Source organism: Otolemur garnettii, unplaced genomic scaffold (assembly GCF_000181295.1).
Source record: "Otolemur garnettii isolate 467f Iridium unplaced genomic scaffold, OtoGar3 scaffold00174, whole genome shotgun sequence".
Taxonomy (NCBI): Eukaryota; Metazoa; Chordata; class Mammalia; order Primates; family Galagidae; genus Otolemur; species Otolemur garnettii.
In genome coordinates, this window is record NW_003852569.1 from 1,242,197 (window position 1) to 1,259,901 (window position 17,705).

The window sequence follows — 17,705 nt, forward strand, 5'->3', positions numbered from 1 at the left end:
GGTGCCTGTGGTCCCTGCTACTTGGGAGGCTGAGGCAGGAGACTCGCTTGAGCCCAGGAGTTGGAGGTTGCTGTGAGCTGGGATGCCACAGCACTCTACCCAGGGGGACAGCTTGAGGCTCTGTCTCAAACAAACAAACAAAAAAAAACCCATCTGTATACATGCCACCTGCCTGTTGTATAAGTGAAAAAGATTCTTCTGAGTATGTGCGCAGAGTGGGCCTGCAGGGCTCTGAGACACATGCACACTCAACTTCAGGAGCCAACGCCAACGTGTCACCTAAGGGATTACACTAATTCATTCTCCTGGCAGCAAGCTATAAAAATATTCTCTTAATTTTTACCAATGGAATGGGTGTGAGAAGATTCTCAAGAACATATAAAGAATGCTACAAGGCTCGGCGTCTGTAGCTCAGTGACTAGGGCACCAGCCACATACACCAGGGCTGGTGTGTTAGAATCTGGCCTGGAGCCTACCAAACAATAACAACTACAACAAAAAAAAAATAGCTGGGCATTGTGGTGGGCGCCAGTAGTCCCAGCTACTTGGGAGGCTGAGGCAAGAGAATCTCCTAAGCCCAAGAGCTGGAGGTTGCTGTGAGCTGTGATACCACGGCACTCTACCGAGGGCGACAAAGTGAGACTCTTGTCTCTTAAAAAGAAAAAAAAAAGAATGCTACAAATCAATAAAAAAAGTATAACTCAATGTAAGAGTATGCAAAACACATAAATAGGTATTTTACAAAAAAGGACACTCGTGTGGCCAATAAGAATATAAAGGTATGTTCAACATCATTAGTAATTAGGGAAATAAATTAGAACCACAGGAGCTAGAGACCTAGCCAGAGCAAAGTGAAACACTCTCTCCACTAAAAATAGAAAAATTAGCTGGGTACAGTGGTGTGCACCTATAATCTCAGTTACTTGGGAGGCTGAGTAGGAGGATCACTTGAGCCAGGGGTATCAGACCATAGTGAACAGTGATGATGCCACTACACTCTAGGCCCAGTGATAAAGCAAGACTCTGTCTCAAAAAATAAAAAATAAAGCCGGGCACTCACTCCAGTAATACTGGCACTCTGGGAGGCCGAGGCAGGTGGATAACTTGAGTTCAGGAGTTCAAGACCAGCCTGAGCAAGAGTGAGACCCCATCTCTACTAAAAACAGAAAAAACAAGCCAGACATCGTGGTGGGTGCCTATGGTCTCAGCCATTTGGGAGGCAGAGGCAAGAAGATTGCTCAAGCCCAAGAGTTTGAGGTTGCTGTGAGCGATGATACAACATCACTCAACTTAGGGCAAAGAGTGAGACTCTGTCTCCAAAATAAAAATTAAAAAATAGGCTTGGCGCCTGTGGCTCAAGCGGCTAAGGCACCAGCCACATACACCTAAGGTGGCGGGTTCGAATCCCCAGCCCGGGCCCGCCAAACAACAATGATGGCTGCAACCAAAACAAAAAATGGTCGGGCATTGTGGCAGGCACCTGTAGTCCCAGCTACTTGGGAGGCTGGGGCAGGAGACTCGCTTGCGCCCAGGAGTTGGAGGTTGCTGTGAGCTGTGATGCCATGGCACTCTACCCAGGGGGATAGCTTGAGGCTCTGTCTCAAAAAAATAAAAAATTAAAATTAAAAAATAAAATAAAGAGCACTTCTACCCCATACACAAGAAGACTCAGTACTAACTTGCAAATCTTTTCTGTGGGCCTCTACTATGTTCAGAAGAAAGCCTAGGGGCAGGGCAGGAGACTACAGATATTCTCGCTTGGTGGCCTAGGAACAGAGGAGGTGATTAGCAATTGTTAGGGGACGGATCAATGAAATACAGTGCTCACTTACTCTCCTATACCTTCTCCTCTAATTTTCTTTTGAGACAGAGTCTCTCTTTGTTGCCCTGGGTAGAGTGCTATGGTGTCATAGCTCATAGCAACCTCAAACTCCTGGGCTCAAGTGATTCTCTTTCCTCAGTCTCCCTAAGTAGTTGGGACTATAGGCGCCCACCAGAACACCCGGCTATTTTTCGAGACTAGGTCTTACTCTGGCTCAGGCTGGTCTCAAACCTGTAAGCTCAGGCAATCCACTCACCTTGGCCTCCCAAGTGCTAGGATTACAGGTATGATCCACCACACCCCACGATACATTCTCTTCTAAGCAAAACTTTAGGCTGTTTGGGCATAGGCAGTGCTATAGTTTGAATGTCCCCTGCAACCCTACAGCTGAAATTTGCCATTGGGAGTGTATTAAGAGGGACCTTTAAGAGGTAATTAGGTCATTAGGGCAATGCCCACAGGAAAGGATTAATGCTGTCCTGGGAGACTCGGTCAGTTAAGTCAGGAGTTTGCCCCCTTCTCTATCTCTCAATGCTTCTTTACCATGTGCCGCTTTCCTCCTCGTCATGACACAGGAAGAAGGCCTCCCCAGATGTGGCCTCCTGACATCAGACTTCCTAGCCTCCAGAACTGTAAACCAAATAAACCTCTTTACTTTATACATTATGCAGTCTGTTATTCTGTTTTAGCCATAGAAAATAGACTAAGACAGGCAGCAAACCCTCTCATTCAGAGGGCACAGGCAAAGATCCACAGTGCCTGAGGAAGGAGTAAAAGCAAAATAGTCAGTACTTATAGTTTGTGTAAGAAAAGGAAGAAGGGGCAAAATAGCCAAGACACAGGGATACAGACTCTGCCTAAAGCTGGCCCACACAGCATCGACCTCTACCAAGAGGCTTGTGCAGGTAAAGAGCAAGAACAGTCTATCAGAGTCAGAGAAGCAAGCGCAAAGAGAGGACCTGTCTATGGGGCAGGCTCTCAAGGGCGACTGAAAGCTTGGCGCCAGAAATACTTAAAAAACCTCCAAAACCCTAGGCCCCCCTAAAAGCACACTATAACAGCAGCCTATCACTAGAAGAACTTGAAGTCTATGGTGCAATAAAGGTAATGACAACTATAAGAAAACCCAATCCCAACTTAAGTGACTCGATTCTCTAAAAGAAGGGGCTTCCAAATTTCCAGGTTCACATACTATTTATTTCAGTCATTTCTACTGTTCTACACGTGATACTTAGCATTCAATTAATTATTATCAGACAAAAAGGAAAAGGAAAAAAATACCCAATACTGCTGTCAAGAGATAAAAGCAATTTCAGAGGTGATAGGGACTTTAAATGGCTATGATTAATACACATACACTAAAAGATCTAATGAAAACAGAAAAGGTAGAAAACAAGTATGAACAGATAATGATTTCAATAAATAAGAAATGGCAATATCAGGCTTGGCGCCTGTGACTTAAGCAGCTAAGGCCCCAGCCACGTACACCTGAGCTGGCGGGTTTGAATCCAGCCCAGGCCTGCCAAACAACAATGATGGCTGCAACCAAAAAAAAGAAAATAGCCAGGCGTTGTGATAGGTGCCTGTAGTCCCAGCTACTTGGGAGGTGGAGGCAGGAGAATCGCTTGAGCCCAGGAGTTGGAGGTTGCTGTGAGCTGTGATGCTATAGCACTCTACGCAGGGTGACAGCCTGAGGCTCTGTCTCAAAAAAAAAAGAAAGAAAGAAATGGCAAATATCAACTGGAAATGATAGAGTAACAGGCACAGTATTAGGGATAAAGCATTCCTCCAAGAAGCTCATCAGTAGACTAGACACAGCTGAGGAAAGAAGCAGAAAACTTAAAGGAGAGGTCAGTAAAAATGACCTTAATGAAACAAGAGAAAAAGAGCTAAAACAGAATGGAGCCTCCAAAAGCTCCAGGACGACAGCAAACATTCTAACAGACAACTGGAATCTCAGAAAGACAGGAGAGAGAAAAACAGTGCTAAAGAAATATCTGAAGACATGGGGTGAGAATTTTTCAAAAATCATAAAAGATACCAACTACAGAGTCATCCACCTAGACATATACAAATCAAAATCTGAAAGCCAAAGATAGAGGGAACTTTGAAGGTAGCCAGCAGAGGCTAAAACATCAGGGGGAGCGCCCATAGCTCAGTGGGTAGGGTGCTGGCCACATGCTCCGGGACTGGTGGGTTCGAACCCAGCCCAAGCCTGCTAACCAAAAAAAAAAAGAGGGGGAAACAAATAAAAAAATAGCCAGGCGTTATGGTGGGCACCTGTACTACCAGCTACTGAGGAGGCTGAAGCAAGAGAATCACTCAAGCCCAGGAGTTTGAGGTTGCTGTGAGCTAAGACACCATGGCACTGTACTGAGGGTGACAAACTGAGGCTCTGTCTCAATAAAAAAATAAATAATAAATACATTACATAGGGAAGGGAAGACCAAAAACTAAAACAAGCTGGCTTCTTATCATAAACTATGCAAACCAGAAGACTAAAGTGACATTTTTTAAGTACTGAAAGAAAAAATAAATAAACCCAAAACTCTATACTCTGCAAAAATCTTTCAAATATAAAGGTGAAATGAGGACTTTTCCAAACCAACAAAAGCCAAATGAATTCATTTCCAACTGACCTGTACTATAAAAAATATTAATGCAAGTTCTTCTAGCAGTGGGAAGATGATGGAAATTGGATTTATATGAAGCAATCAAGTATACCAGAAATGATAAATATATGGTCAAATATTAAAAAAAAAAAACACCTCTTTTCTCATGTTTAATCTCTTCAAAAACAAGATGATAAGATTTAACCTAACTATGTATATCAATAATTATACTAAGGGCAAACAGCCTACACATTCCAAATAAAAGAGACTGCCAGATTGGATAAAAAGGCAAACCCCAACGCAAGCCCTCTATAAGAAATCCACTTTAATTATAAAAATATAAAGAGGTTAAAAGTAAAAGGATGAAAAAGGTATATACTTTTAACCAAAGAAAGCTGAACCCAGTGGGTTCTTTGGTTTAATAACCAAAGAAAGCTGAAGTGCCTATTAGTGGCTATACATTAATAGCAAAGACTTCAGAACTAAGATTATGACCAGGGATAAAGAGAGATACTTCATAATGTTAAAGCAGTCAATTCATCAAGAAGACATAATAGCTTCATTATACATGAAGAAAAACCTGATAGAACTGAAGATTCCACTTTAGCTATTGTTATCTAAACTCCCTACAGATCACTCACACACACTGATAACTACAAATTCTGGACCAAAAAGAAAAAAAAAATTACTTGAGGATTCTGAACTAAAACCAGGCAGAATGTGGCAGGGAATCAAAACATGGAACAATGATCTACACAGGGAGGGGTGGGATTCCTTCTTCCAGGGGCTTGGCCTTGCTAGTAGGCATCAGGTACAAAGTAGCCCAATGAAGCAACTATAATCAGAACCAGAACATCTTCCTCATGCAAAGATACAGGGAAAAGATTTTAGGCAACTGTGGCTACTGCCAGAGTAAGTGAAGAATCCTAGACAAGAGAGAGCTAAAGAAGGGACCCCTGAACTCCATGCATGAACCACATGTACCACAGGCTACTTCTTCCTTGACCGATGCAGAAATCAAAGTAGCAGTTCAAAGGCTGAAAGAGGGCCGTGCCTATGACTCAGTGTAGGGCGTCAGCTCCATATACTGAGGGTGGTGGGTTCAAACCCGACCCCAGCCAAACTGAAAAAAAAAAATAGCCATGCGTTGTGGCAGGTGCTTATAGTCCCAGCCATTCAGGAGGCTGAGGCAAGAGAGAAATCACCTAAGTTGGAGGTTGCTGTGAGCTGTGTGACGCCATGGCACTCTACCAAGGGCAATACAGTGAGACTTTGTCTCTACAAAAACAAAAACAAAAACAAACAAAAAAAAAAGGCTGAAAGAGAGGATGCACCTTACAGCTGTGTCAATTCCATATAAAATTCCAAAATGTACATGGAACTTATTGCCAGGTAAAAACAAAATCATCAGTACTCCTCAGAGAAATGTTACAGAACCCAAAGTCTATACAACATATTGATAACATTCATAATGTCCAAGATACAATCCAACGTTACTACCAGAAGGATACAGCACATTTCTAAGGGAAATTAGAAGCCAACCCCAAATGACATAAATATTGAAATGTTCAGATATAAGCAATGGAACAGAATAAAAAGGTGAGAAACGGAACCACACGGATATGGTCAAACGATTTTCAATAATGATGCCAAAGTACTTCAAAGGGGAAAGATATTCTCTTAAACATAGACTGCTGAAATAAGATGACAGCAATATGAAAAGCAAAAATAAATAAAAATAAAGCTCTGACCCTTATAGCACACAAGATACAAATGACAACTCAAAACAGATCCCAGACCTCAACAGTAAAACAGTGAAAAACCATGCTAAAACTTTGGAAAACAGATTGATAGTTTCTAAGAAGGTTGGACATAAGAAGTTACCATATGGCTTGGCGCCTGTAGCTCTGCGGGTAGGGTGCCAATCACATACACTAGAGTTGGCAGGTTCCAATCCAGCCCGGGCCTGCCAAACAACAATGACAACAACAAAAAAATAGCCGGGCATTTTGGCAGGTGCCTGTAGTAGTCCCAGCTACTTGGGAGGCTGAGGCAAGAGAATTGCTTAAGCCCAAGAGTTTGAGGTTGATGTGAGCTATGACACCACAGCACTCTACTGAGAGTGATGTAGTGAGACTCTGTCTCCAAAAAAAAAAAAAAAAGTGGCATATCCATACAATGAAATGTTAACTTGCCAATAAAAATGAAGTACTGACACTGCTACAACATAGATAAGCCTTGAAAATATGTTAGTGAAAGAAGCCAGTCACAAAATACCCAGTATGACTCCATCTATACGAAATGTCCAATACAGGCAAATCTGTAAGATAGAAACTAGATCCACAGTTACCTAGAGCTGGAATGGATGGAAGATTGGGGAGGATGGCTATAGGGTACTAGGCTATTTTTGAAGTATGAAAATGTTCTAAAATTGATTGTGGTGATGAGCGTACAATTCTGTGAACACACTAAAAGCAACGAAAATGCACATTTTATGTGGGTGAATTTGTGATATATAAATCACATCACAGTAAAGATATTACAAAAAAAGAGCTAAAACTATAAAACTTCTATAAGAAAACATAAAAAATTTTTGTCCTTGGGTTAGGTAGATTTCTTAGAACACCAAAAAGGCATTAACCATAAATTAAAAAATCAATAAACTGAACTTCAGCAAAATTTTCTGGCTAATTTTTTCTTGTATTTTTAGTAGAGATGGGGTCTAGCTCTTCTTTAGACTGGTCTTGAACTCACGAGCTCAAGCAATCCACCCGCCTCAGTCTCCAAGAGTGCCAGGTTTACAGGCATGAGCCACTGAGCCTGGCCTAAAATATTCAACTTCTGTTCTTTGAAAGATAATTTTTTTTTTTGGTAGAGAAAGAGTCTTACTTTATTGCCCTCGGTAGAGTGCTGTGACATCACAGCTCACAGCAACCTCCAACTCCTGGTCTTAGGTGATTCTCTTGCCTCAGCCTCTCAAGTACCTGGGACCACAGTTGCCCGCCACAACACCCGGCTATTTTTTTGTTGCAGTTTGGCCAGGGCCAGGTTTGAACCCGCCACCCTTAGTATATGGGGCTGGCACCTTACCCACTGAGCCACAGGAGCTGCTCTGAAAGATAATTTTTTAAAAAAGGAAAAAGCAAGTTACAAACTAAGAGAAATACGTATAAAACATCTATCTGATAGGCTCGGCGCCTATAGCTCAACCAGCTAAGGCGCCAGCCACGTACACCTAAGGTGGCGGGTTCGAATCCCCAGCCCGGACCCGCCAAACAACAATGATGGCTGCAACCAAAAAATAGCCGGGCGTTGTGGCGGGCGCCTGTGGTCCCAGCTACTTGGGAGGCGGAGGCAGGAGACTCGCTTGAGCCCAGGAGTTGGAGGTTGCGGTGAGCTGTAATGCCACGGCACTCTGCCCAGGGGGACAGCTTGAGGCTCTGTCTCCAAAAAAAAAAAAAAAAACAACATCTATCTGATAAAGGACTTATGTCAAAAATATGTAAAGAACCCTTACAACAAAATAAGATAACTCAATTTTTTAAATGGGCAGAAAGGTTGAAGATACTTCACCAATAAAGATGAACGAATGGCTATTTTTTTTTTTTTTTTTTTTTTTTGAGACAGAGCCTCAAGCTCTCCCCCCGGGCAGAGTGCCGTGGCATTACAGCTCACAGCAACCTCCAACTCCTGGGCTCAAGCGAGTCTCTTGCCTCTGCCTCCCAAGTAGCTGAGACCACAGGCGCCCGCCACAACGCCCAGCTATTTTTTTGGTTGCAGCCGTCAGTGTTGTTTGGCGGCCTAGGGCTGGATTCGAACCTGCCACCTTAGGTGTACGTGGCTGGCGCCTTAGCCGGTTGAGCTATAGGCGCCGAGCCACGAATGGCTATTAATCACACAAAAATCAGCCTGTCATCATAAGTCATTAGGTAAATGCAAATTAAAACCAGAATGAGATACCACTATCCCCCATAAAAACAACTAGAGTTAAAATGACTGAAAATACCAAGTGTTCAAGAGGCTATGGAGTCACTGGAACTCTCTAGTGCAGATGAAAATGCAGAAATAGTACAGCCAGGCTGGGCATGGTGGCTCACACCTGTAATCCTAGCACTCTGGGAGGTTGAGGCAGGTGGATCGCTGGAGCTCACAGATTCAAGGCCAGCCTGAACAAAAAAGCAAGACCCCTATCTCAACTAAAAATAGAAAAACTGAGGCAAGAGAACTGCTTGAGCCCAAGAGTTGGAGATTGCTGTGAGCTAGAACATCACAGCATTCTACCCAGGGCAACAGCTTAAGACACTGTCTCAAAAAAAAAAAAAAAAAATAGTATAGCCACTTCGGAAAGTAGGTTAGCCATCTCCTATATGATTAAATTTACACTTATCATAAGACCCTGCAACTCTACCTCTACTCAAGAGAAACGAAAACTCATCTACATAAAGACATGTATACAGGCCAGGCATAGTGGCTCCCTTCTGTAATCCTGGCACTCTGAGAGGCTGAGGAAGATGGACTGTTTGAGTTCAGGAGTTTGAGACCAGGTTGAATAAGAGTGAGACCTCATCTCTACTAAAAATAGAAAAACTAGCTGGGTGTTGTGGCCAGAACCTGGAGTCCTAGCTATCAGGGAAGCTGAGGCAAGAGAATGGCTTGAGCCTGAGTTTGAGGTTGCTGTGAGCTGCAACACCACGGCACTCTGCCCAGGGTGACAAAGTGAGACTCTGTCTCAAAAGAAAAAAAGAAAAAAAAACCCTGTACATTAATATTAATTCATGGCAGCTTTATTAATAATAATCCCAAACTGGAAACAACTCAAAATGCTTAGTAATAAATAAATAATAGTAAATTGATACAATGGACTACTATTCAGTAATAAAAAGGAACAAATTATTAGTATATGCAACAATGAGTATCAATCTTAAAGGACTGTACCAAGTGAACACTGCCAGACGGAAAGTTCATGTTCAATGTGTTCATTAGATTGTCCAGAAAAGGCAAAATATAGTGACAGAAAGTTATCAGTGGTTGGCAAGGGTAGACAAAGGAACATGAAAGGCCTTTTGGGGGTAACGAGAATGTGGTGGTAGTGGTGGTTAAGACAGTGAACACTAGTTAAAACTCATAAAAGTAGACACTTAACATAGGTGAATGGTGGATGTTAATGTGGGTAAATTATACTCAGTAAAATTAATTTTTTTTTTTTGAGACAGAGTTTCAATATGTCACCCTCAGTAGAGTGACGTGGCGTCGCAGCTTGCAGCAACCTCAAACTCTTGAGCTTAAGCAAGTCTCTTGCCCCAGCCTCACAAGTAGCTGGGACTACAGGTGCCTGCCACAAAGCCCAGCTATTTTTTTGTTGCAGTTGTCACTGTTGTTTAGCTGGCCCGGGCTGGGTTTGAACCCGTCAGCCTCAGTGTATGTGGCTGGTGCCTAACCACTGAGCTATAGGCACTGCTAAAGTTGACTTTTTTTAAAAGGACAACTAATAGTTTCACTCCTTTTCTCAAGTTCCCAAAGTCTTAATTTCCAAAAGGTCTCAAAATCCAATATGCTCTACTCTGAGGACCTGACCTTGATTTCAATTCCTTACATGCCTTATGATTCAAAGCAAGCACTTTTGAAGTGTAAAACTCTACATTTTGTGTATGAATTCCAAGTCCATGATGATATATGACCTATGTGTATCATCTCCAGCTAAATTATAGATACAATCACAAATATTATTTAATCCTTTGCAATTTTTCAAGTTTCCTTGCTTTTCCCATCTTCTCACTAAAAACAATTTATCATAATTGTTTAGTAGCTCACTAATATGCAAGGTGATAAATCCCAGTTTCAAGAGATTACAACTTAGTCAGCAGGTCACTTTTAAACACCTGTAGTTTTTTTGCCAACATCTAATGGAACACACTACATTTTCTACAAAGAATAACAAACGTGGTGGCACCCATAGCTCAGTGGGTAGAACGCTGGACACATACACCCAGACTGACAAGTTGGAACCCAGCATGGGCCAGCTAAACAACAATGACAACTGCAACAAAAAAATAGCTGGGTATTGTAGCGGGCGCCTGTAGTCCCAGCTTACTTGGGAGTCTGAGGCAGGAGAATCGCTTAAGCCCAAGAGTTTGAGGTTGCTGTGAGCTGTGATGCCACTTCACTCGACCAAGGGCAACACAGTGAGACTGTCTAAAAAAAAAACATGTCTCACTAAATCAACACTCCCAAAATAATCAAAGTGAAATAAAACATTCAGCAACCAGGAGAAAAATTAAGAAGATTGGGCTATCTTAACTTTTAGTGGCAATTAGGCTTTACAGGATAAACAAAGGCCTTCAGGGAAGGGATGGCATGTGAATCTCTTGAAATTCAAGATGGACTTTCCTGCATATCTACAACAGTAATGGATGAGTAATGTGTGAAATAGCTCAAGGGAATCTCTTATAGAGTATAATTAAGACCTTAGGAATAACCAGGGTTAAGTATTCACACAGATATCTTCAAAGAAAATGAAAAAGAACAAGATGTGGAAAAGAGTATAGGGACATACAGGTTCTGAAATGGATAAACCTCTGTATTACTTGAATTATTTTAGAAGACATAATTTGTATTACCCAAATTATTTTAAAATTAATCTTGCTCGGTTTGGTACCCATAGCACAGTGGTTACAGTGCCAGCCACACACACCGAAGGTGGTGGGTTCGATCCCAGCCCAAGCCTGCTTAAACAACAATGACAATTGCAGCAACAACAACAAAAATAGCCAGGCATTGTGGCGGGCGCCTGTAGCCCCAGCTACTTAGGAGGTTGAGACAAGAAAATCGCTTAAGCCCAAGAGTTTGAGGTTGTTGTGAGCTGTGACATCACAGCACTCTACAAAGGGCAACACAGTGAGACTCTGTCTCAAAAAAAAAAAAATTAATCTTGTTCCACAGCTTCACAGAATCAATATGAGAGATTTCTACTAGCAAAGACACATGGCAATCAACAAAAGAACAAACAAAAGAGAAACTGAAACAAAAACTCACACATTTTCAACAGACCAGAATACAAACTTGAAACTGACCAGAAATAAAATGGAATTACATTTAAGCAGAAATAGGACTCTTCTTTATTACTGCAGTTCATCTCCTGCAATAAAGCAGCATCAAGGGTCTTTTATTTATATGTGAACCCATTTGCTTGGCAGACAAACTGACAAAGGTTGCAGTCTTTTACACAAGTGCTATATTTTCATAACGATAAGACTGAGGGAAACAAAAGCTAGATGTCTGAGGATTGACTTAGGCTGACACTCACCACAAACTTCTCACCATTCTGCTCCACATGTTTGTATGTGGGGACCGATATGGGCACTGCTTGCTTTTCTGTGTAATCATAGAATGACTGCCCCAGCGAGTCGTCACTGGGGTCTAGGTTATCTGCCTCGTGAGGAGGCACAGACAACACTGTCAAGATCAATTCCTTCTCGCCTGCTCGGATCAGGTCCACCACCTGCTTGTGTGTCGCCCCTTCAACATTCACGCCGTTCCTAAGGGGAAAAAGGGAAAAAGACAATCCCATAAACCAGAAGGGTCCAAACACCTTGTATCTCCACCCTCCGGCCCCCACTCCACAGTCACACAGTATGAACATAAAGTCAAAGATTAATCTGGTTCCAGAAAAGCTGCTTATGTTTTTACAGATCCTAATGTGAGTGAGCTTATGGCAGGGGGAAAAAATGGAAATAGGTGAGAAGACCTACCCTTTCTTTCCTAGAATCCCCCACACAGCTTCAGGAAAGCACATGGGAAAAGGGGAAAGCTGAGGAGGAAACAAAGCTTTTTAAGCTAAACAGTCCAATTTCCTCATCCTAAATAAGCATGTATACAATCAAAGTGGCTTTTCCCAATCCTCCCACTTGAACTGTACTCTTTGTCCTTTTGAAACCTCATGGGAAGTCTGTTAAAAGAAACTTCATGGCCTGGCACGGTGGATCATGCCTATAATCCTAGTAGTCTGGGAGGCCGAGGCAGGTAGATTGCCTGAGCTCATGAGTTCGAGACCAACCTGAGCCAGAGTGAGACCCTGTCTCTAAAAATAGCTGGGGGTCATTGTGGGCATCTGTAGTCCCAGCTACTTGGGAGGCTGAGGCAAGAAGATCGCTTACGCCCAAGAGTTTGAGGTTGCTGTGAGCTGTGACATCACAGCACTCTACAGAGGGTGACAAAGTGAGACTCTGTCTCAAAAAAAAAAAACTTCACAAAATGCATTGGCTTAATTCGCAAACAGAGACTCAAAAGAAGTTGTGACTCAAGATAATTCCTTTATATCTAATTTCTCCTCATATTCTCAAATTAGTCAACTTAATGTTCCTTTATACCAAGTTTCATTACTTTGGAAATTAAATGGTATTAGTCAGGGCTGGGTTCGGTGGCTCATGCCGATAATCCCAGCACTCTGGGAGGCCAAGGCATGCGATTGCCTGAGCTCACTGGATGGAGACCAGCCTGAGCAAGAGCAAGACCCTGTCCCTAAAAGTAGCCAGGTGTTGTGGCAGGCACCTGTCGTCCCAGCTACTCAGGAGACTAAGGCAAGAGAATCACTTAAGGTCAGAGTTTAAGGTTGCTGTGAGCTGTGATGCCATAGCACTCTATGGGGGGTGAGAAAGTAAAACTCTGTCTCAAAAATAAATAAATAAATGATATTAATCTTTACCCACACTAGTTTCTTCTATCAGTTATTTTTTTTTAAATGATTTCCTCTCTAAAATCTCATTATCTGACCTAACTTCTTTTCTTCCAATCACTTCAATTAACCATTTCAAGATTCTACTTTTGGCTCAGTGCCTGTGGCTCAAATGGCTAAGGCGCCAGCCACATACACCTAAGGTGGCGGGTTTGAATCCAGCCCAGGCCCACCAAACAACAATGATGGCTGCAACCAAAAGAAAAAATAGCCAGGAGTTGTGGTGGGCGCCTGTGGTCCCAGCAACTTGGGAGGTGGAGGCAGGAGACTCGCTTGAGCACAGGAGTTGGAGGTTGCTGTGAGTTGTGATGCCACAGCACTCTACCCAGGGGGACAGCTTGAGGCTCTGTCTCAAAAAAAAAAAAAAAGATTCTACTTTTTCCTGCTCTGTGCTGCCTCACTTAAAGCCCTACGTGATTAGGTTAATCTAAAACACATAAACCAAAGGTTATATAGTAAATCGACCTACACATTTTCCCTACCTATTTTACTGTGTATAAAAAGCTGAAATAAGGAAAGCCCCAAGGTGTAGATGAACGATAATTTTGTCAAGAAAGATGCTGAGTTTCACAAAACTCACTCGGCAAACAGACCCACCATCCCAAAATGCTGACCCAGACTGCTGTTTCAGCAAAAACTACTGGACAGCTGTCCTACCTCCCATGGCCAACCCAAGAGTTAGGAAATAAACACCTGGCCACTAATCAATTTAATATTTAAAGTTTATTTATTTTTCAGTCTTGTTCCAAATCATTAAGGTTTTCCTTCCCAAAAATGACACTAACTTTACTTACAAGCCTTCCATAAACTTTTCAGTCACTAAAATTGTCTGTCTGAAAAATCATTTATATAAACAAAACAGGCAGGAGATCACCCAGCTAGCCTCTTTTCTTAGTTAGGATCTTTAGGATTTAACAATCTAGCCAGTAAATTCAGCACTCTTTCCACTTCATAACTTAAAAGTGTAATATATACCAAAAAACCCCAAACAATTAATTTTACAACAAGCGAACTATAGAAGAAAACAAAGAACATTCTCCACTGGTGGAAATTTAGCCTTTTTATTCAGATTAGTCAGACTCTGTCTAAAAAAAAAGGAATATGTAGTCTCCAAAAAGACTCAGAACTGGCTCAGCGCCTGTGGCTCAAGCGGCTAAGGCGCCAACCACATACACCTAAGGTGGCGGGTTCAAATCCCCAGCCCGGGCCCGCCAAACAATAATGATGGCTACAACCAAAAAATCGCCGGGTGCTGTGGTGGGCGCCTGTAGTCCCAGCTACTTGGGAGCCTGAGGCAGGAGACTCGCTTGAGCCCAGGAGTTGGAGGTTGCTGTGAGCATGATACCATGGCACTCTACCCAGGGGGACAGCTTGAGGCTCCATCTCAAAAAAAAAAAAAGACTCAGAACTATTGCTTTCAATACATGCCTCCACCCACTGAGGGTTTTTTGTTTGTTTTTTTGTTTGTCTGAGACAGAGTCTCACTCTGTTGCCCAGGCTAGAATGCCATAGTATCAGGCAAACTCACAGTAACCTCAAACTCATGGGCTCAAACTATATTCCTGTTCCAGCCTCCTGAGTAACTGGGACTACAGCACTCCATGAAGTCCGGCTAATTTTTCCACTTTTACTATGTAGGCTATATATTTATTTATTTATTTATTTAGACAAGAGTCTCACTTGGGTTACCCTGGGTAGAATGCCATACCTTCATGATAGATCACAGCAACCACAAACTCCTGGGCTCAAGCAATCCTTCTGCCTCAGTTTTTCTATTTGTAGTAGAGATGGGGTCAAATTCCTAAGCTCCAGCAATCCTCCTGCCTGGGCCTCTCAGAGCAATAGTTATAGGTCTGAGCCACCATGTCTGGCCCACCCAGTTTTCAAATCAATGCTACTTGGGTCACTCTCAAAAATAATCCCTGAAGCTGGGCACAGTGGCTTACACCTTAGCTCAGGAGTTCAGGACCACCCTGAGGAAGAGCTAGACCATCTCTAGCAAAAGTAGAAAAACTAGCTGGGCTGGGTAGCAGGCACCATAGTCCTAGCTACTTAGGAGGCTGAAGCAGGAGGCTCTTGAATCCAAGAATTTGAGGTTGCTGCAAGCTACAATGATGCCAGGGCACTCTACCAGGGTGACAGAGTGAGACTGTGTCTCAAAGGGAAAAAAAAAAGGCCTTGAGAATTGCCAGAAGAACTTCAGGGAGGCTTACACCAAGAGCAGCTAGGAAGCAAGGACACTTGCTGAGGTTTTATTTCTGTATTATTATAGTAAGACCAAGCTTCAAATAGGCTATCATCCCCAAAACAATGAGTCTCTCTTTATCACCCTTGGTAGAGTGCCATGGCATCACACAGCTCACAGAAACCTCCAACTCCTGGGCTTAAGCGATTCTCTTGCCTCGGCCTCCCAAGTAGCTGGGAGTACAGGCGCCTGCCACAATGCCTGGCTATTTTTTGGTTGCAGTTTGGCCGAGGCCGGGTTTGAACCCACCACCCTCGGTATATGGGGCTGGCACCCTACCCACTGAGCCACAGGCGCTGCCCCCTAAAACTTCTTTAAAAAAGAAAGATGAAAAAACTTCCAGAGCCATATCCTAAACACACTTGCTATTATTTATCTGGTTCAGCTACAGAAAGAATGCTATATATTCCACAACTTAATACAAAGCGGGAAATTCCTTCATTCTTCAGAGAATGAAATGAGGTCAGTAAAAATCCCAGGATGTCTGATTCAGAAAAAGAGCCCCCCTTCCACAAGAATTAAGAGGTCTTCACTGTCATAACAAGGTTTGCATGATACACTCCTTCCCACAAGAATGCTATTGTACGCGTACTAGGCTCAAATTAGGTGTAGCTCAATAGTTTGTACAAATCTGACATAAATAAATGCAAAATATGAATTTACAACAAAAGGAAAACTTTCAGTAGTACAGAGTTTGGGTTCAAAGCATGACTTTGAGAGTCAAACAGGCATGGGTTTGAATACCAACTGTACCATTTAACAGATGAGACCTTACATAAATTACTCCATCTAAGCCTCAATTTTCTAACCCATAAGATGGAGCTAATGGAATTGTTATGACAACTAAAATGAGATAAAGCTCTAGTCCAGAACAGGGCAACAAACTCATAAATGATAGCTATTTGTGTTGTAGTCTTTATAACAACTGGGCCAACAGGCTGGTAGTATTTTGGCCTCCCCGATGATGTAAATCCTTTCTACCACCAATTTCCCTTGCCTTTCTTCTGTCTTTGTGACATAATCTAGTTGGAATTCATTTGAAAGTAAACTCTTCAATCAACGATAATGGGGTTCAAGATAGCCACCTTCACAAAACCACTGCATCAGGGAACCGCTAAGTCCTCTATTGCACAAAAAAGTACCTACTGCCCAATAGAGCCTACCAATCTATGCTTCCTCCATAAAGAAAGGTCATAGCTTAAATACACTATTGAAAAAATTCATCAGAGGCTCGGCACCTGTAGTTCAGTGAGTAGGGTGCCAACCACATAACACTGAGGCTAGTGGGTTTGAGCCCAGCCCGGGCCTACTAAACAACAATGACAACTGCAACCAAAAAAGAGCCAGGCATTGTGGTCAGCGCCTGTAGTCCCTGCTACTTGGGAGGCTGAGGCAAGAGAATCGCTTAAGCTCAAAAGTTTGAGGTTGCTGTAAGCTGTGATGCCATAGCATGCTACCAAGGGCAACATAATAGAAAAAAATAAAATAAAAAAAGAAAGAAAAAAAAATTCAACAGATATGTGATTAAGCAAATAAACAAATGTCAATTATAGAACCCAGGTAGTAGATATATAAATATTCACTGTACAGTTGTTTCATCTTTTCTATGTTTGGTATTTTTCATAATTAAATGAAGGAAAAAATGAAGGCTGCCAAAAATTCCAACAACCCACAAATATGACCAAAATTTTGTTTCCTTAGGAAACTAGAGGATACCTAATTTATGTCTTAAGCATTATAAAGAGACACTTAATAATGTTAATAAAATGTTCAATTTTACATAAGACCAAATTTGGCCCCAGTAAGAGGCCAAAGCTAGCTTATGGGAGTGGCTTCAAATAAGACTTCTTCTATTCAACCAAAGTTAGCCAGCTAGGGAAACTGCAAAGCTAATATAAATACTCCCAAGAAGTAGGAGGAAAAGCTCTAGTCAGAATTTGTATGCTGCTTGTGAAGAAAGCTGTATCTAAGGAAAACTAGGTACGCCACATATGCACACAGCACGGAGCTATTCTACTTGTAAAGAGAATACTATTTTGACTCCCCTGTGATAGGCAACAAAGTAATTCAAGGGGAATTAGTCCCTCAGAAGCAGCCCATTAAAAATAAACAACAAATTTCTATAACTGCAAGCAGTAAGACAGACATTTCAACTTTATACAATTAAAACACAAGGGAGGCTCGGCGCCTATAGCTCAACGAATCCCCAGCCCGGACCCGCCAAACAACAATGGCGGCTGCAACCAAAAAATAGCCGGGCGTTGTGGCGGGCGCCTGTGGTCCCAGCTACTTGGG

The 17,705-nt window shown here is 42.3% G+C and overlaps 1 protein-coding gene across 2 annotated transcripts in view; it reads right to left on the reverse strand.

The window, feature by feature from the left end:
• Positions 1-17,705, reverse strand: part of SNX27 (sorting nexin family member 27) — a 107,166-nt gene that overhangs the window by 58,159 nt on the left and 31,302 nt on the right. For both annotated transcript variants that reach the window (XM_012811792.2, XM_023519402.1), the window contains exon 2: positions 11,738-11,969. In XM_012811792.2, coding sequence (XP_012667246.1) covers positions 11,738-11,969 — 232 coding nt within the window. The remainder of the gene's footprint in view (positions 1-11,737; positions 11,970-17,705) is intronic.